This window comes from Bremia lactucae, linkage group LG7, assembly GCF_004359215.1.
Source record: "Bremia lactucae strain SF5 linkage group LG7, whole genome shotgun sequence".
Taxonomy (NCBI): Eukaryota; Oomycota; class Peronosporomycetes; order Peronosporales; family Peronosporaceae; genus Bremia; species Bremia lactucae.
In genome coordinates this window covers 3,046,555-3,072,040 of record NC_090616.1, presented here as the reverse complement: position 1 = coordinate 3,072,040, position 25,486 = coordinate 3,046,555, and the positions used below count along the sequence as shown (strand labels likewise).

General features: G+C 45.2%; 8 protein-coding genes across 8 annotated transcripts; 4 read left to right on the top strand and 4 right to left on the bottom strand.

Annotated features, from left to right (window-relative positions):
* Window positions 1–3,920: 3,920 nt before the first annotated feature.
* Window positions 3,921–4,561, top strand: CCR75_004082 (uncharacterized protein; the record flags this gene model as incomplete). Its single annotated transcript, XM_067962172.1, has 2 exons — window positions 3,921–4,061; window positions 4,082–4,561. 2 exons carry the CDS (start codon window positions 3,921–3,923, stop codon window positions 4,559–4,561), a joined length of 621 nt encoding a protein of 206 aa, XP_067822757.1.
* Window positions 4,562–4,615: 54 nt separating this feature from the next.
* On the top strand, window positions 4,616–5,480 carry CCR75_004083 (uncharacterized protein; the record flags this gene model as incomplete). The annotated part of the gene is given in 2 exon segments (XM_067962173.1): window positions 4,616–5,136; window positions 5,147–5,480. The coding sequence occupies 2 exon segments, from the start codon at window positions 4,616–4,618 to the stop codon at window positions 5,478–5,480; spliced, it is 855 nt and encodes a 284-aa protein (XP_067822756.1).
* A 573-nt stretch (window positions 5,481–6,053) lies between these two features.
* Window positions 6,054–7,677, top strand: CCR75_004084 (uncharacterized protein). Its single transcript, XM_067962174.1, has 2 exons — window positions 6,054–7,056; window positions 7,125–7,677. Exons 1-2 carry the CDS (start codon window positions 6,309–6,311, stop codon window positions 7,589–7,591), a joined length of 1,215 nt encoding a protein of 404 aa, XP_067822763.1. The 5' UTR covers window positions 6,054–6,308; the 3' UTR covers window positions 7,592–7,677.
* Window positions 7,678–7,743: 66 nt separating this feature from the next.
* Window positions 7,744–9,299, top strand: CCR75_004085 (uncharacterized protein; the record flags this gene model as incomplete). Its single annotated transcript, XM_067962175.1, has 4 exons — window positions 7,744–7,933; window positions 8,014–8,660; window positions 8,720–8,998; window positions 9,213–9,299. The coding sequence occupies 4 exons, from the start codon at window positions 7,744–7,746 to the stop codon at window positions 9,297–9,299; spliced, it is 1,203 nt and encodes a 400-aa protein (XP_067822762.1).
* Window positions 9,300–9,320: 21 nt separating this feature from the next.
* Window positions 9,321–10,528, bottom strand: CCR75_004086 (uncharacterized protein; the record flags this gene model as incomplete). The annotated part of the gene is made up of 2 exons (XM_067962176.1): window positions 9,321–10,406; window positions 10,478–10,528. 2 exons carry the CDS (start codon window positions 10,526–10,528, stop codon window positions 9,321–9,323), a joined length of 1,137 nt encoding a protein of 378 aa, XP_067822761.1.
* Window positions 10,529–13,105: 2,577 nt separating this feature from the next.
* CCR75_004087 (uncharacterized protein) lies at window positions 13,106–14,344 on the bottom strand (the record flags this gene model as incomplete). The annotated part of the gene is made up of 1 exon (XM_067962177.1): window positions 13,106–14,344. One exon carries the CDS (start codon window positions 14,342–14,344, stop codon window positions 13,106–13,108), a length of 1,239 nt encoding a protein of 412 aa, XP_067822760.1.
* A 3,936-nt stretch (window positions 14,345–18,280) lies between these two features.
* Window positions 18,281–22,495, bottom strand: CCR75_004088 (uncharacterized protein; the record flags this gene model as incomplete). The annotated part of the gene is made up of 1 exon (XM_067962178.1): window positions 18,281–22,495. The coding sequence occupies one exon, from the start codon at window positions 22,493–22,495 to the stop codon at window positions 18,281–18,283; it is 4,215 nt and encodes a 1,404-aa protein (XP_067822755.1).
* Window positions 22,496–22,536: 41 nt separating this feature from the next.
* Window positions 22,537–23,571, bottom strand: CCR75_004089 (uncharacterized protein; the record flags this gene model as incomplete). The annotated part of the gene is made up of 1 exon (XM_067962179.1): window positions 22,537–23,571. One exon carries the CDS (start codon window positions 23,569–23,571, stop codon window positions 22,537–22,539), a length of 1,035 nt encoding a protein of 344 aa, XP_067822754.1.
* Between the last annotated feature and the right edge of the window lie 1,915 nt (window positions 23,572–25,486).

Below are 25,486 nucleotides of genomic sequence, written 5' to 3'. Positions count from 1 at the left end.
GGAAATGTGGTCCTTGGACGGACTACAAAGTGCTACCAGGTGTAACGGGGCACTACGACTTGTACTGCTTCAGTACAAGTCCACTTCGCACTGCTTCAGTTGCGAGTGGTGCCTTACGTTATTTCACGTACACTAGTACGTGCAGAGGAAGACTTCTCTTTAAGGTAACTAGCTTAAAGAGGGTAAAATGAAAACTGTATTAATATAATTAAGTGTCTCTTTTTCTATCTTTGTAAATGCTAACTTAATTATAATCTAATACTAAACATGTAATTGAATTCTTATCTCTATCTTATCTGTAACTCCCTCTTTGATTACTCCTACAGCTGATTAGTCTGCGGAATAAATAGGTATAATGGTCTATACCTATTAATAGATAATAATTCTGATATTACTATATAAAGTAATATCCTGCAAATATTATCTACCTCTTAGATAATATATTAATTAACAACCCTTAAGTATTAATTTCATGTAACAATACACCCCGTTACACTTGTGGCATTACCAACCACTCCCATTGCATGCCGCTAAGGACACTCACAACGTCACTAATTGCTACCGAGCGTGAAGTTGAGGGTGCTAACCACTATGAGTGGAATGCCACTAGCTCGGATGAGCAACTTTTAAAAACCATCGACTGGAAAGTAAATCGGTGCTGAAAGAAAAGATCCGAGAATTTTTTAAGGATCGATGATCCACTCCGCGCGCCAAGTGCCGCCTTCGTATCCTCAAGAACCGCTGGATCCAGCAGCGACGATGAATTAACTCAGTGTCTGGTCGAACGGCCACCATTTCGGATAAGTCACCCTCCTTTAAGGCCTGGCCAAATTCACCTACAGACATTTCGTCTAGCTCCAAAAGGAGCGACGGGATAGGTCAAAGCTAATATCACCCTTAATATTGCCAGTCCAACTATTAACAAGTGTATATAGTGGCTTGCTATTATCAATGTGTGCCATAAAAAGGCGCGTCGCGCCCCACCTTATCTGACTTTAAACCTGATTGGCTCGAGGGCGAGACTGTACACCTCGTTAAGGTTGGAACATTAGTGTTTCCAAGTTTCACAGATATTTTAACCTTGGCTTGTTCTTGATACGAGACGATGCTTAACCTAACATCCGATGAGGAGTTACTTAGCTCAACCTTGTCAACCAGTGAATATTTATGTGTTACTTCACGCGCATCTGGGAAATCAAACCCTTGGTGACTCGGCCCTAGGTCTACAAGGCTTTCAGCATTCTGTGATTCGTTATCACAATTAACGGAGTATGTGCCGTTTTGCGAACAAATAATGAGCCACGCTCACGGAAAATGTTGTCAACATTGGGGTTAAGATACTCAGACATCACAATGTCTTACGTAGTGACAGATTTTGTCCGTGGCTCACGCCAATAATGATTTTATTGCCCAGTGAAGGTTGGTTCATGACTCTCCAAAGCCTCGCTAGGAACATTGCGCGTGTCGCCTAAGTCTTAGACCGGTCATGGCGTCCAAGCTAGGCCATACCAAGAATGAGATCATTTCTCGCATCCAGGTCAAGGGACAAGAATGCCAACGCCCAACAATATAATACCTAAATCAAATAAAACTTTAGGTATGGTGCCACGACTCCTAGTCGCTAAGCGAGCTGTGATCGAATCGTTTTTATGCGCTTTAAGCGCTTCAGCAAATTTTCTTTAAGGGAACGACGTCGAGCGTAATTGCAAGACGCTCCTGAATCAATTTAAATTGACCATGACTTATCAAAGCATTTAACAGTCGCCTTCTAACAAGCAAACCATATATATACGCCCTGTGCTATTAAGAACATAGCTCTTTGGGGCTAGGCTCTGTTGACCTTTGCCTTCTAAAATTTCCACAGAGGCACCCGTGATCAAGCCCCTCCTCCAAATCATCGAGCAAGCGATCGAGTTTGTCGATCTTCGACTCTAGATCCGACACACGGTTCGGAGGTAAGTTTTCCTCCTCCACCACAACCATCAGTGGATTCCCACGGTGGTCAACGTTTCCTTGTAGAACATATTCTAAACCACCGTGATGTGAAACGGCAGCGAACGAGTTATCTTGTTCGCTGGCGCGGTTATCAACCTTCGCAGAACAGCTGGGAACCTCGTTCCCAGCTGGTTGTTGACGTTAAGGGCCTCATCCGTCAGTATGACGAGACCCATCCGATGGATCAGAAGGTCCATCGAGAAACACACGCCCCTGGCACCTATCAATTGATTAGAAAACGTCAATCAAGTCACGCACCTCGATAGAGTCGCGAGCCCTTCCCCAAGGCCGAAGAAAGGGAATAGACATCCCCCTTTACTCGCTTCGTTATGTCATCACAACACGGATAGGGATCACCCCACGTGAGGTATGGAAGTCCAGCCTCACTTGACAACCGATGCAATTTATACCTTGCACCGGTTGAAGTTCGCTTCTCAAACTTAACGCGAATCGCGTTAAGTCTTTGAAGCCAGGCTTCGCGTCCAAAGTCTTAGACATTGCGAATGAACGCGCTCCAGGCTTGCATAAGCGAGACTTTATCTCGCTTATTGTTGCCACTATACCATCGATGCTTGAAAAAGCATCGAGATAAAACCTTCCTCAGCGCGAAATTTTTCGCGCTGGGATCAAGGCAATGTAGCTTTGTCGCAATAAATAAGGGATATTATTGTGAGGAGTAGTCTCTCCAGACAAGCTATTGACTAGCTGCTCGGGCAAAAGCCACGGCTTCTTTTCAGGGGAAAGACGAGACATTTTAGTGTCTACGATCCCCTAAGTGGTACCCACTGAAGCAGGGGTATTACAAGAACTTTTATTACGATGGCTAACGCCATCGTCATCACCACGCACATAAAAATGTGCGGGTGAAGGCACGGGGACGGTACAGGCGATGAGGAATCATCCTCATCGTCGGAACCGAACATGCTGTAGCGAATGCTACCAGCACGTCTTCTCGAATGAGCCCCCTTATTCGAAGGCTCATAGTCAGCCGCCTGACGATGATCAGGCGACTGCTCTGTTCTCCCCGAGCCGGCCATTTTGTTCAACTCGCATTCGTAGTCGACCTCCAAAGAGGAGTCGCATTCACGTGGTGTTTCACCACGTGCACCCGCTACATTTAGAGTTGCGGGAGAAGATGACAATACGGCAGACGGAACGTCTGCCGCAAGAGACAATAATGCGTCGCCCGCGGCTGCATGAACCGCAGCCGAAGGCGCCGCACTATTTGCATAGCGCATGGACTTGTGAACCATGCGATAGAACTAAAAATGATGGTTCTCCAATCAACATCGTTTTTAATAAAGTGGTCTTATAGTAACCACTCTTCCCATTGACAGTCAGAGTGATTGTCGTTTAAGGGAGGGATGATGTAACGGGGTTTATCGTTACATGAAATTAACACTTAAAGGTTGTTAATTAATATATTATCTAATAGGTAGATAATATTTGGAGAATATTACTTTACATGGTAATATTCTAAAAGCTTATCCATTTGTAGATATATACCATTTTATCTAATTTCTCCGCCAGCGCTGGACGCGCGCAAAGAGAAAGACAGATAAGACTTTATTACATGTTTTGTATTAGTCTATAATAAAGTTAGTATTAAGTAGATGGACAAGAAGAAGCTTATTTTTATTAATAGTTTTATATTAACCCTCTTTAAAGCAAGTGTTATAGAGAGTCTTACTCTGCACGTACTAGTGTACGTAAAGTGACGTGAGGCACCACTCGCACTGAGGCAGTGCGAAGTGGACTTGTACTGAAGCAGTACATGTCAGTAGTGCCCCGCTACAGTACAAGTCGGCAGTGCCCTCTATATTTGTTTGATCTGTGAATTAGAAAATTCTTCGTAATCAGAATTTCTCCAAATTAAACCAAACATTGACGTTTACTCTCTTCAACGTTGCGTATTCTCGATAAGTATGGCAAGTCGCATGGACTTGGAGGGCCGCTTGCGGACGCTACGCGTAAGTAAGCGATCAAAGCCGCCAATTACATGCTTACATATGTCAAAAGAAAATACCACGTCTGTATTATTGCCGGAAATTTCTTCAAGCTCTGATGTGAATGCTTCGTCTTTAAGCCAACCTGTCTTTTCTCGCACGGGATAGATCACGAGCCCGTGCAACGCGCTTCTCCGCGTGCGTTTGGTAATTTTAGTGAATTTATGAGCCACGCATTGCTCGCGCGTTCTGCAACGACGCGAACGTCTGCAAGGCCTGTACGGTCTGGAGAAGAAGATACGCTCAAATTAACAGCTGCCGAAATACTAGGCGCAGACTACGAAGAAGCCGTGATTGTGGCTCGTTACGCAATTGACCATGAGCGTAAACAAATGCCGCACACCGCTATTGATGCGTATATTCGAACGGGGCAGATGCTAATCAAGATCGGACGACGCCAGGCAGCCCCGTATCTGCAGGACATTGTCAAGACCAAAGCGTTAGCTTACCTGGAACGTGCTGAAGAACTGTCCGAATGGACAAATAATGTACTGGCAGCAGATTCGGGTCAAAAGGCGCTGGCTTCAGCGTACCAACGGTCGCAGCAAAATCAAAGATGATGTTTGACAGAGAAGAAGGAGCTAGTGGTCAAGCTCAAGCATGGTAATGACAAGATGAGAAAAAAGTTAGACCACTTGATCCTGATTTCAAAGATCCGAGCACGATTGATGCAGAAAGTGTATGAGAGAAGAGCAAAGAAAGCAGCCGAGGCTTATGGTGACGCAGGGGGAGGGCCAAATGATGTGACTGGGGAAATAGAGGTTCAAGAGGGAGAAAGTGATGAGAATGAAGTCTTTGACTTTCAGGATTTGCAACTAAGTACGTCTATGAATACGCCATCAGCAACTGAAGAAGACAAATGGCCTCAGAAGCTCGATTTTCTGAATGAGCTTCATGGTCGTATTGGACTGCCACCGATTGATCACTCTCTTCGAGAATTTGAGCCGTTGACTAACGACCTTTTAATCGAAAAGAAGCAGGAATCATTGCAATTGGAACTGGAAGCAGCCAAGCAAGAAGCGGAAACGCTTCGAGCTTCAGTGCAGAAGATGGAGCATTGCAAAGACTTGCAGCTTCACACTCGAAACAGCGGTCAATTAAGCTTGAAAAGAAAAAGGATTACGAAGTTGCGCAAGTAAAAACAGAGCTGAGCCGGTACGGGAACAGCTGGAGTTTGAGAGGCTGTGGTCGGCATTTTTACAAGGTGGTCCTACAAGTTGTCGATCTTCCACATCTTCGGATCCTTTTGTAGATGAGTATCAAGATAATGGTGTTATTGAGCAACTTCGGTCATCTCTCAACATGATTCATCGTGGCCGCAATAGAGAAGATTGTAGGTTGAATGGAAGCTTAAATCATGGGTCATTTGTTCGGCGCACTTCATATACCCATGGCTCTCCACAGCAGAAGGCAGCGACTATTGTGGCACAGTCGCATGATGTAAATGAGGACGATGTAGAGGAAGATGGCGGTGTTTAACGATAAGCAGCATTAGATGAATAAAGATTAAAGTATTAAGTTTAGGTAATAGTATCCATTTTCAAATCTTCATCCTTACGCCATCGCTTATGAACCTTCAATTGCATCGCCACTATAAGGTCAATGGCTAAAATTGGCTTTTAACATGCAAACAGATCCTCATTGCTCATTGACTCGAAACGCATTACAGCTATGACGAAAAAATGCTTATTTTAAAACTTCGCAAATTGAGCGCTCACATGATGCTTTTTATTCACCAGCTCGCTATTCAATTTCCGCGTAGTTGTTTAATTTTATCCATCAGTCTTGCACTTTTTTATAGCAGTCCTGATTTTAAATTGCAGAAATTCCATCAAAGTATTCAAATATTCATGAAAGCTTTCCGCCTTATGACCTGTAATAGTATGGAACTCGATACCAAGATATATTGGAAATTGTGCTAGTTTTTTAAAATACTGGCGACGTCATTGCAAATTTACTTGAAGTCTCAAAATCTAAAATGATATAGAACTACGAGAAACACTTCAACTATCGACATAAAAGCCACAATTTCGTGCAAACCAATTAATGAAATGGAGCTGGGTGATTTCCTTGTATGCAACACACATTTCCATTGCACTAGATTACGTGAATTTTACCGCTTTACAATGATGAAACTTGCTGGTGTAACAATGTCAATCTTTGCTGTAAAATTCAGGTTCCCCTACACAATTAACTAACCGTGAAACATTGTATGCATTCATTCTATTTGTTGGCAAATCGATGATGCATCAGTTCGTGTAACACCAAAATTTTTGCTCATTTGGGTGTTTTAATTTGCCATTCATAATGCAGCGCCGATGGCTGGCTTCAATTCGAAGTCCTCGCAACTTGAAGGGACTAAATCTCACATCCTTCGTGTCTCCTTTGCTGCTACGACTACATCCTGATACACTCCAAAGAGAAGCACCTGAATTAGCACAGGAAAATGAAGGGGCTTTAAAACAGCTAAATATATTTCTTGAATTAGCCGCATTCGGCTGCAATAACGACGCATTCAATGCGCGCAAGCAATTGTTGGGACATGTTGCTAACCGCTATGATATTTTAGACGAGCCACTGCACTTTCCGCTGACCTTTCATGTCCCTTTGAACGATTATAAAGCCCAGGTGCCCGTGGGTAGATTTGTAGCTGTCAAGTATACGATTGTAGTGCCCAGTCGTCTTGTTCAGCGGACATTGTCCAATGTTGCCAGATCGATTTCTGCTCGCGAGGACCCTTACTCTGCACTTTCGGCTCCTTTCGCGCGGGAGTGGCAACGCATCACCAAACGAATATTACAGGATTTGTTCGAGGTAGCTCAAGTGCCGTTTGTAGTGGGCGAAGGAGAGACAATGAAAACGACAGCACTAGCTATGTGGCTTGCAGAGGACGATAGTGCGGTCGAACAAGGAGATAGGGATAGAATTTGTGCTGGCCAGCAGAATCGAGCGAAGAAACGCGAGCACGAACAATTCAATAAAATCTTTCACAAGATGCTCACGCATGAAAGAGAAATCGTGCAGGAAACGACGACGGGTTTAGAAGACGTTCCGAGTAAGAGCGATTTTTGTGTTGACTGAGAATTGCCTCGCTTACCTGTCTTGTTGTATTATACTGGACAGCTTCGCAACATGCCGTACTGACGACTTTACTCCACTCAAGGCTGTTGTTACCCAAATTTCACGACCCACACATGAAAATGAGTGCGTTTCATTGGATTGCGAATTTTTTACTCGTCAATTTTGTTGAGTTGCGTTTGCATAGCCTTGTTTGGAACAAAATCACGATGCTGCTCACAGATGATGTCCAGGTGAAAGATCCACAGGTAGCATGGGATGAAGAATATCCAGAGCTGGGCATGGGAATTCTCATTCCTCTTGGCATGAATGTCGACATCTTAATTGATTTTATGTACGAAAAAATAGAAGACTTGGAATGTGCGTTGCAGGCAACAACGACTAATGCTGGAGCAGCATCAGGGAAACAGTCAAGACAATCGCGGGATAAGAAAAATCAGAAAAGGAAACAGAAGCAACAGAAACATTTTTATCAGGATGAGATCAATGCTATTTTTCGCCCGAAGCAATGAGCCTGAATTTGCTACTTTAGCAGTTCAGTCCTAATATTACAAAACATAATAACTGATTATAAAAAAACACGAGTGTTTTCATTGTCGCCTCGTGAGTGTCAAAATTCAAGGCTTATTCTCTTGCTGAGGTTCCAGAAAGTTGCACAACAAAAATGACCACCTCGAGTCCACGCGTGCGATTCAGCTGGGAAGATGCAGTGGCACAAGACCAAGATCTGCACCGCATTGATGCATTTGTTAAGCTTACCATTTTTAAGTTCTCTGGACAGGCAGCGCTTCGCGCAGCTGCGTTTAGAGGCTCGAGCTACGAGCCAGTGCCTTCAACAGTGAAGGTCGAGCAGAGTACGATGCCTTCTAAAGCACGTTTCTCTATGCTGTTCCTTATTATGACATGTGGCCTCTGGTATTCTACAAACGCTCAGCTTTATTGGTTAACACACCAACGCAAGCCACCAACGGCTTCAGTAATGCTAGCGGAAGCTCTGGTCGGTCGACGCCACAATTTATTTCCGTCCGTGACTACCAGAGCGAGTCATGTAGCGAAGTGGACACGCATGAAGTAAATCCTATGGACGAGCTTAGTGACTTTGAGCAGGAATTGCCGCAGCAGCAGCAAGAGCCATCGCGCGATATGGAAGAGAATGCCTTGGACGTAGAGATGGACGAAGAGCGGACCGACACTGCATGTGAAGTTTGCAAGAAATCAGACAGGGAAGACGAAATAATTCTGTGCGAGGACTGCAATGCAGAAATTCATATTGGTTGCCTTCAGCCTCCACTTCTAAAGGTGCCTGATGAGGCATGGTATTGTCCAAATTGCATTGTCAAGTATCCTGCTACTTCTGTTGTGAAAATAAAGCAGGAAAACGAAAAGGTAGGTACAGAGGAAATTATAGCGGTAAACGACAATTTAGCCAAGGAAAGTATAGCGACAAACGACAAAACAGCACAGGAAAGTATAGCGATAAACGACAATTCAGCAGCAGCGCCAAAGCCAATTTTGAATGCGCCAATTGCTCACAATCCACCGAAAAGTCCGACAAGCCGAATAGACCCCACGTCGATTCCAGTACGTGACCGCAAACACAGTCACAGAATTTGCTCAGTGCTAATTATGCTGCTATTCAGATCGCGGAGGCGCTTGAAGCTGACCCGGAAAAAAGCAATTTACTCTTGATTCACGCTAGCAATTGCGATGATATCAAGTGCACAGATCCAGAGCTCCAATTCTTCTGTCCACATATGAAACGCTTCTTGCGCAGCATCTGCTGGGCATCGCACAGTGACAAATGGCGATCGTACCGGCTAGCCAGAATCACAGCTGATCTGTTTGCTTATCATGCTATGAATTGCTCAGTGCCGCAGTGCAATGTGCCGCTCTGCGTAAAAATTCGTCAAGAAGAAATCGTCTGAAATTTATATGCAGTAATAAAAATTTGAGGAATCATAACTACTTTGAAAGGCGTGAAAAAGTTCCAAGAAATGGCTCAAATTTTATTCTCGGGTGACGAATGAGTGATTTGTGCGCAGCAATTGAAAACTAAAATATCATATGATATATAACATTCATTTGGTGGTGTCGTTATGAAGTTAGCAGTTTGTATTCATTTTATTTTTGTAGCCTGGTGTTGTAACATTGGAAATTGCCTTAACTAGTGAAGTTTTCACATTCAAAAGTGGTAGAGCGGTAGAAGCTATGGATGGTTAATGAGATTTTGATTACTTAAATTCAAAACCTAAATATCTGATCTTTCATATAACCTACTATTTCAAGCATCTCTTGTATTGCGTCGTCAAACGATGGAGGGCCACAATGAAAAACTGCCACGTCATGAGCTGGAATGGGGAGCAGCTTGGCAAGAATTGTCGCATCAAGACGCTTTCCTGACTTCACTGAGCCCAAGTCTGTCTCGCAGACCTCGTGAAGGATGTGATGCACCTTGATACGGTCTACAAACATATTGGCCAGCGGCTCTAGCTGCGAAAGTGCAATTATATGCTCTACCGAATGATTGCAGTACACTAGCGTGATTTTGGCCTTGTCAGTGCTATTTTCTACAATTGCACGAATAAGCTGAAGCATAGGAGTAATACCCGTGCCTGCAGCAACCATTACAACGTGGCGTACTTTAGTCATCTTTGCTTGGCCTCCCACTGTCACTATTCCAGCGTTAGGATAACCGAGTGTACCCTGTGGTCCTTGCATTTCGACCGAGTCTCCAACGGTCAAGGTATTTAAATAGCTACTCATGACCCCGTCCGGATAAACTTTGACCACCAAGTCGAAAGACGACAATTGGAGTAGATTGGTCGTTGGGGTAAATGCTCTCTCGATTATTTGGCCATTAATATTGGCTCGTAGTTTAAGGTGCTGTCCTGGTATCTCGAGGCCCAGCACCTTCGTGCCGGGTAATTTAAACGTGAATTTAACCGTCTGTTGACATACGGTCTGTTTTGAGACGAGCGAAAAAGCCCGCCACTGAATTTTATCCAGAGCAAATCGAGATACATGTGAAGAAGACTCCTTTAAATTTGAGTCCAATTGACCTACATAGCATTTGTCCAACATACCGTGACCATTGACCCATGGATGCTTTTCATTGAATAGATCTGTACAGTCCCCGCCTGCCGCTCGCAGCAATTCTGCAACGCCTCCAGGGTGATATTTAAAATACGGTGTCATGTTGTATACTTTACCGTCCAACACACTCCAGCAGTCGCTTTCGGTGCAATGGCGACTTACATCTTCCATCGAGATATCGCGATGCGGCGTACCACCACGAAGACCCGATAGGTCTTGTCCTGATTGGCTTAGCTGCATCCAATGCTATTGATGGAGGGTTCTAAGTTTAGTGCATATTACGAGGAAGACAAAAGAAGACGTACCAGTTGACTGTAGCCTGGGTTCAATGCCACCTTATTGCGGTGCTGGACCATGATTGAATTTTTACACGAGTGCAATAATAAGAATAGTATGAATTTGAAAGTGCATTCTTTTTTCAATATTAAAGGTCTAAATATGTGACAGAACAACCATAAAAGGTTGTTTTTAATTTAGTCATCCTTACCAGTGAAAACATTTTTATCCGATAGACAACACATTATTTAGGCTCAATAGTTAGCCAAAAAGGCAAAATTACATGATCAGCAACCATTTCAATTAATTGTATCTACAGTAATATAACCATAGGAGTAGTCAGCAAATATTTGGCGTAATTTCAATCTATTTTTAGTAAATACAATATTGATATATTAAAGCTTCCCTTTCCCGCGCGACCTAATCTTGCTCTATATCACAATGAACCACGAAAACCTTCTTAATGCCGCTGCTGCAACTGCCACTGCTGACCCTGACGCGTCCTGGGAAGCGTTCAACAACCGACGATTTCTGTCGATAGAAGCTGTTGTGTAACATGCTAAAATTACCATTATGTTACACAGCCCCCGTTAAGTACACTTGGTGTACTTAAGGGGGTGGCCAATTACTAAATTATAGTAATTAGACCCACCACTCGGGTGTGGTTCACATTTGTGACCAACCCTTGTGTATGTGATGCACATGGGTGCATTCACATTAGGAGGAATGACGCCTAGCGTCATCCGTTACGCGAGGTATCTAGAAAGATACGCTCGCAATACATATTAAGTGTTATCTATAGAGATGACGTTTTGTTTGGTAAAAATAGGTACTAAATTTTAATACGATTAAATATAAATCAGTCTGAAAACTACTTCCTACTTGGTAAGTGCGCCCGAGGAGCCGGATTACCGCTTCCGTGACGACACTTAAACGGAGTACTCAGTGCGTTGGGTGAAGTCACTAACGCGCCCACCGCAACTACCTCACTGCACGCAAGAGAAACTGGTCAAACCGCGTCCTCGCTGTGTTAGGTGTGTGTCTAAGTAGAGGGTGGTCGCATTACGACGTGCCCGCCTACACTTCATAGCACTTAAAATCCTTCACATGACCTGCATCTCTGCGTGTGCACGTGAAAATGAGCCTCAACATCGATTAGGCTCATTCCCCCCACCTCTCCGAACATCATCGGAAGGTGGCAGGGCATATGGCGTAGTGACTTTAATTAAGCAACATATCATCCCCTTAAGTACACCAAGTGTACTTAATGGGGGCTGTGTAACATTATGGCAACTTTAGGCCGTTTCATTTTAAATTCGTCAAAGAGGATCGAGGAACTGCGAGCAGCTTTACGCGCCGCTAGTTCACTCAATCACTCTAGCGACCTGTGTTTCCATACACGGCGCCAAAGATGCCACCTAAAAGGGGCTACGTTGGTGGGTCGTCTGCAAAGCCTCGAAGCAATTACTAAATTTTACAAATGCCTTTAGCGTTCACGAAGCATCTCACCGATTCCGTAAACTTGTGCAACTTTGTATCAATCTTGACCGAACGACGAGGGTGACAATCAATTTCTTACGTCTTTCGAAGATGCAAGTGGCATATTTTAATATAAAAAAACGTTTTTGTACTTTCATTTCACACCTAGTGTGCAATTGAGGTCACCAAACCAGAATGCACGATCGATCGCTGCTTGTAAATTGGAACCAGCTATAACTCAATTGGCAGGCATGGCCAGCATCAAGAACTGTTTTTGTTGATAATGACCAAGTCCTTGTACTCCTTTTTTATGATGATTAGTCTAGTAGCCGCATAATTGTTGCAAGGCGACGCAACATTTACGATGACTACAACGAAGAAAGCCACTACTACACGTTTGCTGATGTGCATCAAAGTGGAAATTGAAAAAAAAACTTAACTTGTGACTCCAATGGCATCATAAATCGCTTTGTTGTAGCTAATTTGTGGCCGCCACTCGGATCGCGAAGTTGCCCAATAACCCTCCGTGCATCCAGGGTAGTCAAGCCATTTCATTGCATCGTGTTGGCAAAAGCTGGAGTCCATCAATTGTGTCTAAAATCAAATAGTACCGTTTTCTTTTGTCTACCGCTTTGTAAAGTAACAACCGCCAAGTTATGTGCCTCCTGATTGCCCAATTAGTTTTCAAGTTCAAACTGCACCGGACCGAATCGTGCAGGGCAATGGCTCATTTCTAACCTTCTTAACGAGACATGGAGGCCCCAGCGATCACGACGCGTCCTATTCTTCCGCCGCTCCCTGCTTCTGCATTATTTCGTATTGCTACTGGCGTCGTCGGTCGTTCTCATCCATTCGCGATTGCTCGCGGGGAATGACGACGACTTTCTTACTTCTTTTGCAAACGCTCCTTCTGTCGCTGCTGTGGCTTCTGTTTTCACACTGTCTTATACGTCGCACTTGAGCAAGAAGAGCGCCATATATGTGGTATCTCACCACTTTTCTTTATCACATCCACCCCGACACGCTTGCTCATTATTCGAGTCATTGTGCACGTCACACAAAAAATGTTAGCCACCATTCCTTTCTGAAATACCTCACAATACAAGATTTGTGACAGAAATCTCAATCATGTCATTGTTATAAAACAAACAAAATGTCTTTCAAAGGAAAGAAAAATGTTATCCTCTGAGCGCAATAATCGCCACGTTAATAAATGGCGCCAAAAAGTACACGAAAACCATGAAGAGCACGCAACACAAGCAACACGTGAGCCTATGGCAGATTGAAGGTCCCAAAAGGTCGTTTAGCACTTTGAATGGATTTAGTGAGAAGGAAAGACGTCCAGCAGGAGGAGGCAAATAGGGCGAGTTGTTAGGAGATGACCGACCATGACCCACTGGATTCTTCTTCGCGTTCTCTGCAGGCACCAGCTCAAGCGACACGCACACTTCTCCCATAAAGTTGCGTGTATTAGTTTTGTGATCGAGTGCTTCGAGTTTTAACCACTTGGAATCGCTCGGGTCGTCGTCATCCCAGAGTCCTGTGGCTTCTCGAATCTTCTTGACGGCCGCGTCATCATCAGACGAAGCTTTCTTCTTCTTCTTTCTTGTCTCGTCATCGTCTTCATAGACTTGGACATTCGTCTTAAGCTGATAGGCCTGTCGGAAGTATGGTCCTAGATCCAGCGTATGCTCGCCAATGGCATCGTTTGCAGAGAGCACGTCCTTGTCCCAACCTTGGATGTGAAAATAGGGAATCTTGGTATTTAGCTGCTTGTGGCCAAGAGTTATTGGAAATTTCATTCGCCAATTGAAAGATCCCTTGCCTTTTTTTGCGCGCCAATGAATATCCGTTTCTTGGTACTCTGATCCTTCCATCCAGCAGCGAAAAAAAAGATCATTCATGTCTTCCATCGCATCAAAAGATGGAACATTTCGGGCCTTCCACACCACTACTCGAAGCTCCATGTCAACTGGTGGAGGCAGCGAAATATCGATCGCGGGGTAGTCGTGTGCTAGAGCTGGACTCAAAATATCTACCCAGAGTTTAAGTGTACCCATAGGAGCTCGTGACGTAAAAATGTTAAGTGTTCGGGTCTCAAGCGGCTTTAAGCGTAAACGACTTGAAGTCTCGTACATTTTACCCATTGCTTGCCATCGGCTGTCAAACAGACGGTCTTCAAGATCTATCGTCGTTTTTCCAATCAAATCATCGCCTCCAATTAGGTCGTGGTCCATCGCTTCGATTGTCAGGATGCTCGCACCTGGAAGCTTTGCATTAAACATGAACATTTTGTAAAAATCAGGGTCTGTCGTGTTTTCAAAGTAATTTTTGCGATCGCTAATTTTCTTGTCACCAAGTTTTAAGCGTAGATAAGGATCTGATTTGCCTGGACGGCCATTCAACCCAATGTCCATGGGTGCAAAGCCTACTCCATCCAAAACATAGATTCGTACTTCATATGGAAGAGTCTGAAGCAGCGTATTGAAGTCGAACAACGGCTTTTCGTCTTCACGTTCAATNATGGTGCATTTAGCACCATGTAAGACATCGATCACAGGCAAGGAGGCAGCTCTCTTGTTCCTGGATCATGTTTACCGACTACACGGGATGCCCGAATCCATAGTATTGGACCGAGATCCACGTTTACGTCTGTTTTTTGGCGACATGTGCTCGAGCTGCTAGGTAGCAAGCTCCACATGTCGACCGCAGATCATTCCCAGACCGATGGCCAAACAGAACGTGCCAATCGGGTCATGGCGGATGTCTTAGGCACTTTAGCAACTCCCAAAGAGTGGAGCAAGCAATTGCCCTTTGTGGAATTCGCTTAAATAACAGTGTCCACGCCAGTATGGGTGATACGCCGTTTTATATTAACGGACTGCGCCATTCTCAGACGCCAGTCTCGTTTGTGCGCAGCCCGAGTCTAGTGGGGAGGGGTGCGAAAGAGGGGCATAGTATCGTCAATATGACGATGACCCGCGAGGGTATCATCTCAACGACTGAAATTGCCCTACTGACTCTGCCAGTTTAGCAGTGGTCAATAAAACTACGCTTTATGACCGACCTCTCGGCGTCATCATAGGCGAGTTTGATGCGAAAAGCGTGAGCAAGGCTCAACGCTTTGTGGATGAGCAATTAGCCATCACACGAAAAGTCCGTGACGCGATGGCAAGCGGACCAAATTGGTCGCAAAAATATTGAACGCTTTTTTAGAGTGGGTTGAAAAGTACTAGTAAGTACTGCTTCCCTACCTAAGAATGCAATTTTTGTACTTCCTGGTGGTACTTCGAAGTTGTTGCCGCGTGTTATTGGGCCCTTTACGGTGGTCGAAGAGGTTGAAGACCTAAATTATAGGCTCACCCTTATCCCGTATATGAAGACGCCCTCCGTATTTTACGTGGGTCGTATGAAACGGTATGTAGACCCAAATGAGGTTTCATATCCCCATCCGTCTAAGGAGACCGACGGTGACGCCGACTGTGAGTCGAGCGTCGTTCGAGTGAGGGGGACGGTGAAAGCGAAAAACTATCGGACCGACTCCTTCCACCACGAACATGACTTGGAGAGCGAGGGACATCACGCGAGTAACGCGGACCCCTCAGCATTCTCCTATCAAAGCGGTCCAAGCGAGTCTTCAGGCGTTCATAAAACTGACGAGCCTTCGCTCGGACATCAAAAAGATCCGAGGTCAGTCGCGAGACTTGACCCTCGAGATCCGCAATACGTCGTTCAGCAGCGCTAAACGCCTGTGACTGGACGGATATAGGTAAGGCAGCCGCGAGTAGGAGGGCGAGATCGCCACTCCTTTCGGGTGCCACCTGCACTAATGGATGCGGGTGGGAATCAACGCTTCCTTGTTGGAACGTTGCTTGCCCACCGCTCTGTGAGACATGGGTATCAGATCCTCGTCCAATGGAAAGGTTACCCGAAGAGTTTTGACTCCTGGGAACCGATCGATACCCTACGTATTGATGTGTCCGGATTGGTGGCTGCCTATGAAAAGGAGAACCAGCTGAGGCCTCTTCGCTAGTCTCAAATAAACTAGCAGAAGTAGCGTTGTGAGAAGAAACAGGGGCTACAGTACCGCCCATGATCTCTTTCACACGCAAGCGGGCGAAATTAATTCGCTGCGACCGCTGTTTCATCCCATCGGAATGTGGTTGAATGCGGTGCAGAAATTTCGCCTCGTATTGGTCGGGCGTTTCAGTTGAACGCAACACGACCGGGATCGGGAAAATACGCCCAAGCGATTTTCCCTGAGCCCTCCATGATTGAAAGACGCCATAATAATTATGTGCGTCTACAAGAGCGCGCTCTAGGAGCGACGCTCTTGGCCCGTTTAAACGAGGCCATTTAGATGGAGGAGGCATCATAGATATGCTACCCGTCACATAGCCACGTTCTAAACGACTGGCTCGTGACACCGACTGAGCACGTTCACGTGTTGTCGGCGGAGCTTTGGGCTCCGAATCCTCAATATCAGAACCATAACGGATTATGGTCCGCTACACCTGATAGCACTCGTAGTCAATCTACGCCTGAGTCTTTACAACAGGCGTTGTGACCATACCCAACGGAGAAGCGGCTGCGCCTTTATGGGCAGTGGTCTCATTACCTGTCGCTGAGCTATCAAGCGCAGACGACGAGACAGCATTCGTTAATGTTGCTGTCTCCATGTTGTGAGCCATGAGAGAAGTTGACCAATAATGCGCCATCATCCTTCCTCATGAGCTCGTTGTCCGCATCACTACTATGAGGTGACGGCAACGGTGTCGACCCATTGTAGTCGACAATAAGAGACGGATCAGCATTCTGGGGGCGTCATCCCTCCTTATGTGAATGCACCCATGTGCATCACATACACAAGATTTGGTCACAAATGTGAACCACACCCGAGTGCGAGGTCTAATTACTTTAATTAAGCAACATATCATCCCCTTAAGTACACCAAGTGTACTTAATGGGGGCTGTGTAACATTATGGCAACTTTAGGCCGTTTCATTTTAAATTCGTCAAAAAGGATCGAGGAACTGCGAGCAGCTTTACGCGCCGCAAGTTCACTCAATCACTCTAGCGACCTGTGTTTCCATACACGGCGCCAAAGATGCCACCTAAAAGGGGCTACGTTGGTGGGTCGTCTGCAAAGCCTCGAAGCAATTACTAAATTTTACAAATGCCTTTAGCGTTCACGAAGCATCTCACCGATTCCGTAAACTTGTGCAACTTTGTATCAATCTTGACCGAACGACGAGGGTGACAATCAATTTCTTACGTCTTTCGAAGATGCAAGTGGCATATTTTAATATAAAAAAACGTTTTTGTACTTTCATTTCACACCTAGTGTGCAATTGAGGTCACCAAACCAGAATGCACGATCGATCGCTGCTTGTAAATTGGAACCAGCTATAACTCAATTGGCAGGCATGGCCAGCATCAAGAACTGTTTTTGTTGATAATGACCAAGTCCTTGTACTCCTTTTTTATGATGATTAGTCTAGTAGCCGCATAATTGTTGCAAGGCGACGCAACATTTACGATGACTACAACGAAGAAAGCCACTACTACACGTTTGCTGATGTGCATCAAAGTGGAAATTGAAAAAAAAACTTAACTTGTGACTCCAATGGCATCATAAATCGCTTTGTTGTAGCTAATTTGTGGCCGCCACTCGGATCGCGAAGTTGCCCAATAACCCTCCGTGCATCCAGGGTAGTCAAGCCATTTCATTGCATCGTGTTGGCAAAAGCTGGAGTCCATCAATTGTGTCTAAAATCAAATAGTACCGTTTTCTTTTGTCTACCGCTTTGTAAAGTAACAACCGCCAAGTTATGTGCCTCCTGATTGCCCAATTAGTTTTCAAGTTCAAACTGCACCGGACCGAATCGTGCAGGGCAATGGCTCATTTCTAACCTTCTTAACGAGACATGGAGGCCCCAGCGATCACGACGCGTCCTATTCTTCCGCCGCTCCCTGCTTCTGCATTATTTCGTATTGCTACTGGCGTCGTCGGTCGTTCTCATCCATTCGCGATTGCTCGCGGGGAATGACGACGACTTTCTTACTTCTTTTGCAAACGCTCCTTCTGTCGCTGCTGTGGCTTCTGTTTTCACACTGTCTTATACGTCGCACTTGAGCAAGAAGAGCGCCATATATGTGGTATCTCACCACTTTTCTTTATCACATCCACCCCGACACGCTTGCTCATTATTCGAGTCATTGTGCACGTCACACAAAAAATGTTAGCCACCATTCCTTTCTGAAATACCTCACAATACAAGATTTGTGACAGAAATCTCAATCATGTCATTGTTATAAAACAAACAAAATGTCTTTCAAAGGAAAGAAAAATGTTATCCTCTGAGCGCAATAATCGCCACGTTAATAAATGGCGCCAAAAAGTACACGAAAACCATGAAGAGCACGCAACACAAGCAACACGTGAGCCTATGGCAGATTGAAGGTCCCAAAAGGTCGTTTAGCACTTTGAATGGATTTAGTGAGAAGGAAAGACGTCCAGCAGGAGGAGGCAAATAGGGCGAGTTGTTAGGAGATGACCGACCATGACCCACTGGATTCTTCTTCGCGTTCTCTGCAGGCACCAGCTCAAGCGACACGCACACTTCTCCCATAAAGTTGCGTGTATTAGTTTTGTGATCGAGTGCTTCGAGTTTTAACCACTTGGAATCGCTCGGGTCGTCGTCATCCCAGAGTCCTGTGGCTTCTCGAATCTTCTTGACGGCCGCGTCATCATCAGACGAAGCTTTCTTCTTCTTCTTTCTTGTCTCGTCATCGTCTTCATAGACTTGGACATTCGTCTTAAGCTGATAGGCCTGTCGGAAGTATGGTCCTAGATCCAGCGTATGCTCGCCAATGGCATCGTTTGCAGAGAGCACGTCCTTGTCCCAACCTTGGATGTGAAAATAGGGAATCTTGGTATTTAGCTGCTTGTGGCCAAGAGTTATTGGAAATTTCATTCGCCAATTGAAAGATCCCTTGCCTTTTTTTGCGCGCCAATGAATATCCGTTTCTTGGTACTCTGATCCTTCCATCCAGCAGCGAAAAAAAAGATCATTCATGTCTTCCATCGCATCAAAAGATGGAACATTTCGGGCCTTCCACACCACTACTCGAAGCTCCATGTCAACTGGTGGAGGCAGCGAAATATCGATCGCGGGGTAGTCGTGTGCTAGAGCTGGACTCAAAATATCTACCCAGAGTTTAAGTGTACCCATAGGAGCTCGTGACGTAAAAATGTTAAGTGTTCGGGTCTCAAGCGGCTTTAAGCGTAAACGACTTGAAGTCTCGTACATTTTACCCATTGCTTGCCATCGGCTGTCAAACAGACGGTCTTCAAGATCTATCGTCGTTTTTCCAATCAAATCATCGCCTCCAATTAGGTCGTGGTCCATCGCTTCGATTGTCAGGATGCTCGCACCTGGAAGCTTTGCATTAAACATGAACATTTTGTAAAAATCAGGGTCTGTCGTGTTTTCAAAGTAATTTTTGCGATCGCTAATTTTCTTGTCACCAAGTTTTAAGCGTAGATAAGGATCTGATTTGCCTGGACGGCCATTCAACCCAATGTCCATGGGTGCAAAGCCTACTCCATCCAAAACATAGATTCGTACTTCATATGGAAGAGTCTGAAGCAGCGTATTGAAGTCGAACAACGGCTTTTCGTCTTCACGTTCAATAACACGAATTAATCCTTTGAAGTATCCAACCATTTTGTACAGGCTCGTATTGTCGCCAGCGCTCCGAGACTTTCTCGAAAACGGATTTATAGCTGCTAACAAAGACGAAGATTTTGTCTTCTGTCCAATATGGAGGCCATACTTTTCAAACGGAGTTGTTTTTAGCTCCGACTCGAGCTCACCATCGACCATTTCACGATGCTTTAAATACTTCTTCGCATTCAAATCGTCGCCTTCTTTAAGGCTCGAACGACGAGATGATGTTTCCTCGAAAGCTCCGTTTGGATCGAAATTTACCCCCATGCTCTTTAAAGCACCAAAGACACCAGCCCCATTGTCTGCAAACTCGGTAACTGGTGAATCATTTCGTCTTGCTGCCTTGCCCAGCAGTGGTGCATCGTCTCCCCACTCATCGGCGGATTCCATTTCAATTTCAGCTAGTGCGTCCGTTTGAGGGGGCCGATAATGCCTTGACCATGGAATCTTGGAGCTCATTTCAATCGAAGCCGAGCCAATAATAGGCGTCTGGAACCCACCAAGCCGCGTGTCCTTAACAATAATATTTAATCGAGGGGCAAAATGTGCATTCTCGGGCAATTCAACCTCCTTGACAATGCGCTGAAGAAAATTAGGATTGCTTCCAGATGGCCGCTTCGATTTTTCAGTAATCATTTCTTGGGCGGCATGGTCTTTTCCGCCAAGAACAAATTCGACGAAAGGCAATTGAATGGGCATAAATTGATACGGCTCCAGGTTGCGAAGACCTAATACTGTTATTTCTAAAAATGCTTTTCGGTTTCGAGGCACGATTGAAGGGGCTCGTCGCACGGTTTCATCCGGGAATTGTTTGCGAATTAGTTCAAGCGATGCGAGAATCTCGCCTTCACAGTCGCCAGGCTCCTGAAACATGATCCGATGCCAGTGAGGGTCAGGAAGCGATGGCTGATGTTCCCCTGCGACTTGATCTGAAGAGCGAATCACGGCTTCCGAAAGATTAAGTGCAACCAATCCGACGAAATCGTTGCTATCGAAGTCATCGTAATCCATTACACGAAGCATCACTTGAGGGGCATACTGGAGCTCTGGTAAATTAACATCAAAGTGGAGGGTTTCGTACCACAAGGGATCTCTCGTCTTCTTTTTCTTCGATGTTAATTTCTCTTCTCCCATGCATCGGACAACAAGAAATGGATCCAATAAGCCATTTGAGTCAGCAGGAGGTAGGCGTCGGCCTTGATATATGTGTACACGAAGTTGGTAGGGAATACGCTTGTTCACTGCCTCTAAGTCTGATCGATTCCACGTTGTTTTCATGGCCATTTCTTCGGTGCCAAACCCTAAACGGATAAGTACATTTCCAGGAAACGTCTCGTCTTCTAATGCATCAATTGCTTGATCTTCTTTCATTGAAATCCAGCCTACTTTATTATAAAATCCACCTTCAAAACCCGCCTCGTCGTCACGAGCTGGGTAGCCTTCAAAAAGCTCTTGTGCCGCATATCGACGATAGCACACTGCCTTTCGAGTATCGCCATCCCCTCGGCATAAATACAGAAAAATGTCGGGAACTTGTGACAAGTCTTCTGGCAGTAGCATTTTCTCGCTTTCTTCCATGGTGTTCCACTCGACTGTTCCATTAATATTTCGAGTTCGAGACGATGCAATTTCATTTAAACCACAGGACACGACGAGTTGCATCCTGGCTTTCTGTCCTGGGCGTTTTGAGCTCATAAAGGATGGGATTTGGCTACCCCATACAAAATGGGCACGTAAGCGATAGATGCGCTCCCTTGGGTACAAATCTCGTGGTATGCGCTTTATATTGCGCTTTTGATTCGTTTCATCAAATCGGTTGTCATCATTATCCACAATTCGTAACGTTAGGAGAAGGCGACCTCGGTAAGTGCTGGCAATATCCGGGTACGTGTTCATTTGCTTCTTCATCGAGTCGCCGATGCCCACAGACTTGAGTCGCAAGGGAGCGCCATAAAGGTTGGCCCAAAACGGTCCTATCTTGCCATACATTGCCTTGACGACTTTGACACTCTGATAGACATAACCTACTAATTCATCCGAGCCAACTTGGTCCCAATCGTAGACGGCCAATTGAATCGAATCAGCCATTGAAGGTTCACGTATCACAAGCAGTAGCTCTTCGTTAAAGCTCGGGCAGAGCTCATCTCGTCGACCTTTTTTCGTGCGCACACGAGTCCGGATAGCATCCCCTCCACCAATCGATCCCTTGACATATGCATCAAGACCCCCTTTGCCCACTACAGCAACATCCATTGGAGGCAAGTGCTCTGCTACATGAATGACTGCGCCAAGAAAACGCACATTCTGCGTTACACTGGGAGGCATAATAACATTGTTCATGGCTGAAGTCCCGCCTTCGCTAAATGGAGAAGGTGGAGGTACGAGTTTATCTCCTGGTCCAATGATCGAGACGGAGGCTCGCAAGTATCCCTGAATGCCTTGATTTCTTGTGTTCGTAGTATCCGTCAAACCGATCCAAACATTGGCCAATTGGTGATTGGCTTGAGAATAGATATACGACACATCGAATTGCGCAGCACCGATAAGTTCCGCTCGTTGAAACGTGTTGGCATCCATAACGCTTAAGCGAACATAACCCATTTCGACTTGGGATTTGTCCAAATTACGAAACGAAAAGATTAACAGATCATCCCAGAAGCAGCTCAGCACTTGCTTTTTAACGGCAGTCTGTTGTTTCTTGCCAAAAACTTCCACGTACACGACGGGGTCTGACGTTCCCGATGAGTCCTTGGGCACTAAGTCACGTGCTTCAATGATGTGAACTTGGACATTATAGTCTCCCGACTTGATTTCAAAATTACTTAATTCACACATTAGCGCGGCTTGTTTCTCAGCTCTTTCTTCACGATCTTTTTTTAACTCTTCCTCCGTTTTTTTGTTTGCCACTCTGTCATCAATCTCAACGCCGTCATTGTCGTCTGAATCGTAGTCTTGATCTGGTGCCCCAAAGCCTGGCAAAAATGTCGTTTTTTTTTTTTTGCTGCAATGTCCTTGGCATTTGAGTCATATGTCCACAACAGTGATAATAATAGGGTTCCTCTTTCAACTTTGTCTTTCTTTCCCCGCTTGTTTCCCAAATCTACAGATATGGATTTTTCGATATTCGGCTTTAAATCCTTCAACGGCACGTCTGCTTTGCCCATAAAATCATTGATCGTGACATCATAATCTTCAACTAAGATGGACAAATTTTTCTTCACATCCAACGCATAAAATCCAAATTTTTCATTCCATTGGGGCTTGAGCGTCTTTTCCTTTTTCGTTGACTCGTGCTTCTGTCCATCAAATGTCAAAAACACAATGGGATCACTTGTTGTCCCATTGTTATCCATTCCGAGCAAACGATTGCCCGATTTTAGCGTCACATAAAGTAAATTGGGCGGCTCAGTGCTTACAGAAGTGAGTTTTGATTCTAGCTCGGGATCGATATTAACACCCGTGCCTCTACCAGCCATGTACTCTTGTGGGGCAAGTCGCTCTAGAATAAGATGAAGCTCGCCCTTGGAGTCCTTCTTCATCTTGTTATACCTGGTGAGTTGGAACCAGTTGTCTAAGGGCTCTTGGGCTTCAATAAGAAGAGATACTGGAATGTCGACGACGCCCAGTACTTCATCCCCTAAAAATCCACTTGCAGAATCTCGTAACAGTAGCCGTAGCGTCGATACGACTCGTAAATCAAGCTTGTCTGCTATAATAAACTCTTCATTCCATTGCGGGCTGAGTTTTTTTTTTATCACATTTGTCTTAAAGGTGCCACCGGCTGGCATTACTGCACCTTTTGAGTCTAGCAGGGTGATAGTCACGTATGCACTACTAGTCCCGCCCATGTCGGCTGCTAGAATGCCACGCGCCTCCACAACATTTACGCGTACACCGCCTAGAGATGCCATTGCGCATGAAAAGGAAGATGCCTTGGGATAGCGGGTGCGTGTGCGAATATAGTTTTGAGGCTGCGTAAATGTGTCTCGTGGTTTAATGACTATTTTAGGAGTAGTAGAGGAAGATTTCGTCGAGATGTAGACTTTCCATCCAATCACAAACACTACCTAGCAAAATCCTATATTTGTCAATGGCAAGGAAAAATCAATTTAGTAGCAATTGTGACAAGTCTCACGGAGGAAGCGTGCAATCCAAGTTTATTTACTGAGCACGCAGCCTGACGAGTAAATGAAATATTACGTGGCAACGCAACCTGTAGATTTCGTTGTTTTGCGGCCATCGAACAGAAGCATACATTATTTGCTATAGTTCGATCAAAGTATGCAAGCAAGAGCGCTTCGATTAATTTGGCTATTTAATAGATCCATGAATCATAACCATAAGTCTAGGCTACCAGGATGTTGTCCACCTCTCAAAAAGGTCCAGGTTCATTAGCTCTTGATGTAGGCGAGCACGTCGTAATGCGCCACGCTCTACCTAGACACACACCCTAGCACAGCGAGGAAGCGGTTTAACCAGCTTCTCTTGCGTGCAGTGAGGTAGTTGTGGTAAGCGCGTTAGCGACCTCACCCAACGCACTAAGTACTCTGGTTAAGTGTCGTCACGGGAGCGGTAATCCGGCTCCTCGTACGCACTTACCAAGTAGGAAGTAGTTTTCAGGCTGATTTATATTTAATCGTATTAAAGATAAATACCTGTTTTAACCAATCAAAATTTCATCTCTATAGATAAGATTTAATATGTATTGCGAGCGTATCTTTCTAGATACCTCGCGTAACGGATGACGCTAGCCGTCATCACGGATAACGCCAGGCGTCATCCCTCCTAATGTGAATGCACCCATGTGCATCGCATACACAGGGGTTGGTCACAAATGTGAACCACACCCGAGTGGTGAGTCTAATTACTTAAATTTAGTAATTGACCATCCTCTTAAGTATACCAAGTGTACTTAACGGGGACTGTGTAACATTAGGGCATTTTAGCCCGTTACACCATCCCCCCCTTAAAGAACGAATATACATTTTTAAATTCGTCACAGACGAATTTAGAGGAACTGCGAGCAGCTTTACGCGCCGCAAGTTCACTCAATCACTCTAGCGATCTGTGTTCCATACACGACGCCAAAGATGCCACCTAAAGGGGCCATGTTGGTGGGTCGTCTGCGAAGACGCCCCCTCAACCTCGCACTAAGCGCACGCGCCGCGTTAATTCGCCAGCCGCGTTGAATGCCTTAGTCGAAACGCCGACAGCTACAGCTGCTGTCGCGTTAACGGGGCTAAAGGATACATGCCACTTTAGCAGTGAGGATGCTGATCCGTCGCTAATTGTCGACTACAATGAGTCGACACCGTTGCCGTCACCTCATAATAGTGATGCGGACAACGAGCTCATGAGGAAGGATGATGGCGCATTATTGATCAACTTCTCTCATGGCTCACAACATGGACACAGCAACATTAACGAATGCTGTCTCGTCGTCTGCGCTTGATAGCGCAGCGACAGGTAATGAGACCGCTGCCCATACGGGCGCAGCCGCTTCTCCGTTGGGTATAACCACAACGCCTGTTGTAAAGACTCAGACGTAGATTGGCTACGAGTGCTACCAGATGTAGCGGACAATAATCCGTTATGGTTCTGACATTGAGGATTCGGAGCTTAAAGCTCCACCGACGACACGTGAACGTGCTCAGTCGGTGTCACAAGCCAGTCGTTTAGAACGCGGCTATGCAACGGGTGGCATTCCAAAGATGCCCCCTCCATCTAAATGGCCTCGTTTAAATGATCAAGAGCGTTGCTCCTAGAGCGCGCTCTTCTAGACGCACATAATTATTATGGCGTCTTTATATCATGGAGGGCTCAGGG

Coding starts and splice junctions, on each gene's coding strand:
- CCR75_004084 (XM_067962174.1), top strand. CDS start 6,309: ATGCAGCGCCGATGGCTGGCTTCAATTCGAAGTCCTCGCAACTTGAAG. Junction 7,057..7,124: donor GGGTTTAGAAGACGTTCCGA/GTAAGAGCGATT, acceptor TATACTGGACAG/CTTCGCAACATGCCGTACTG.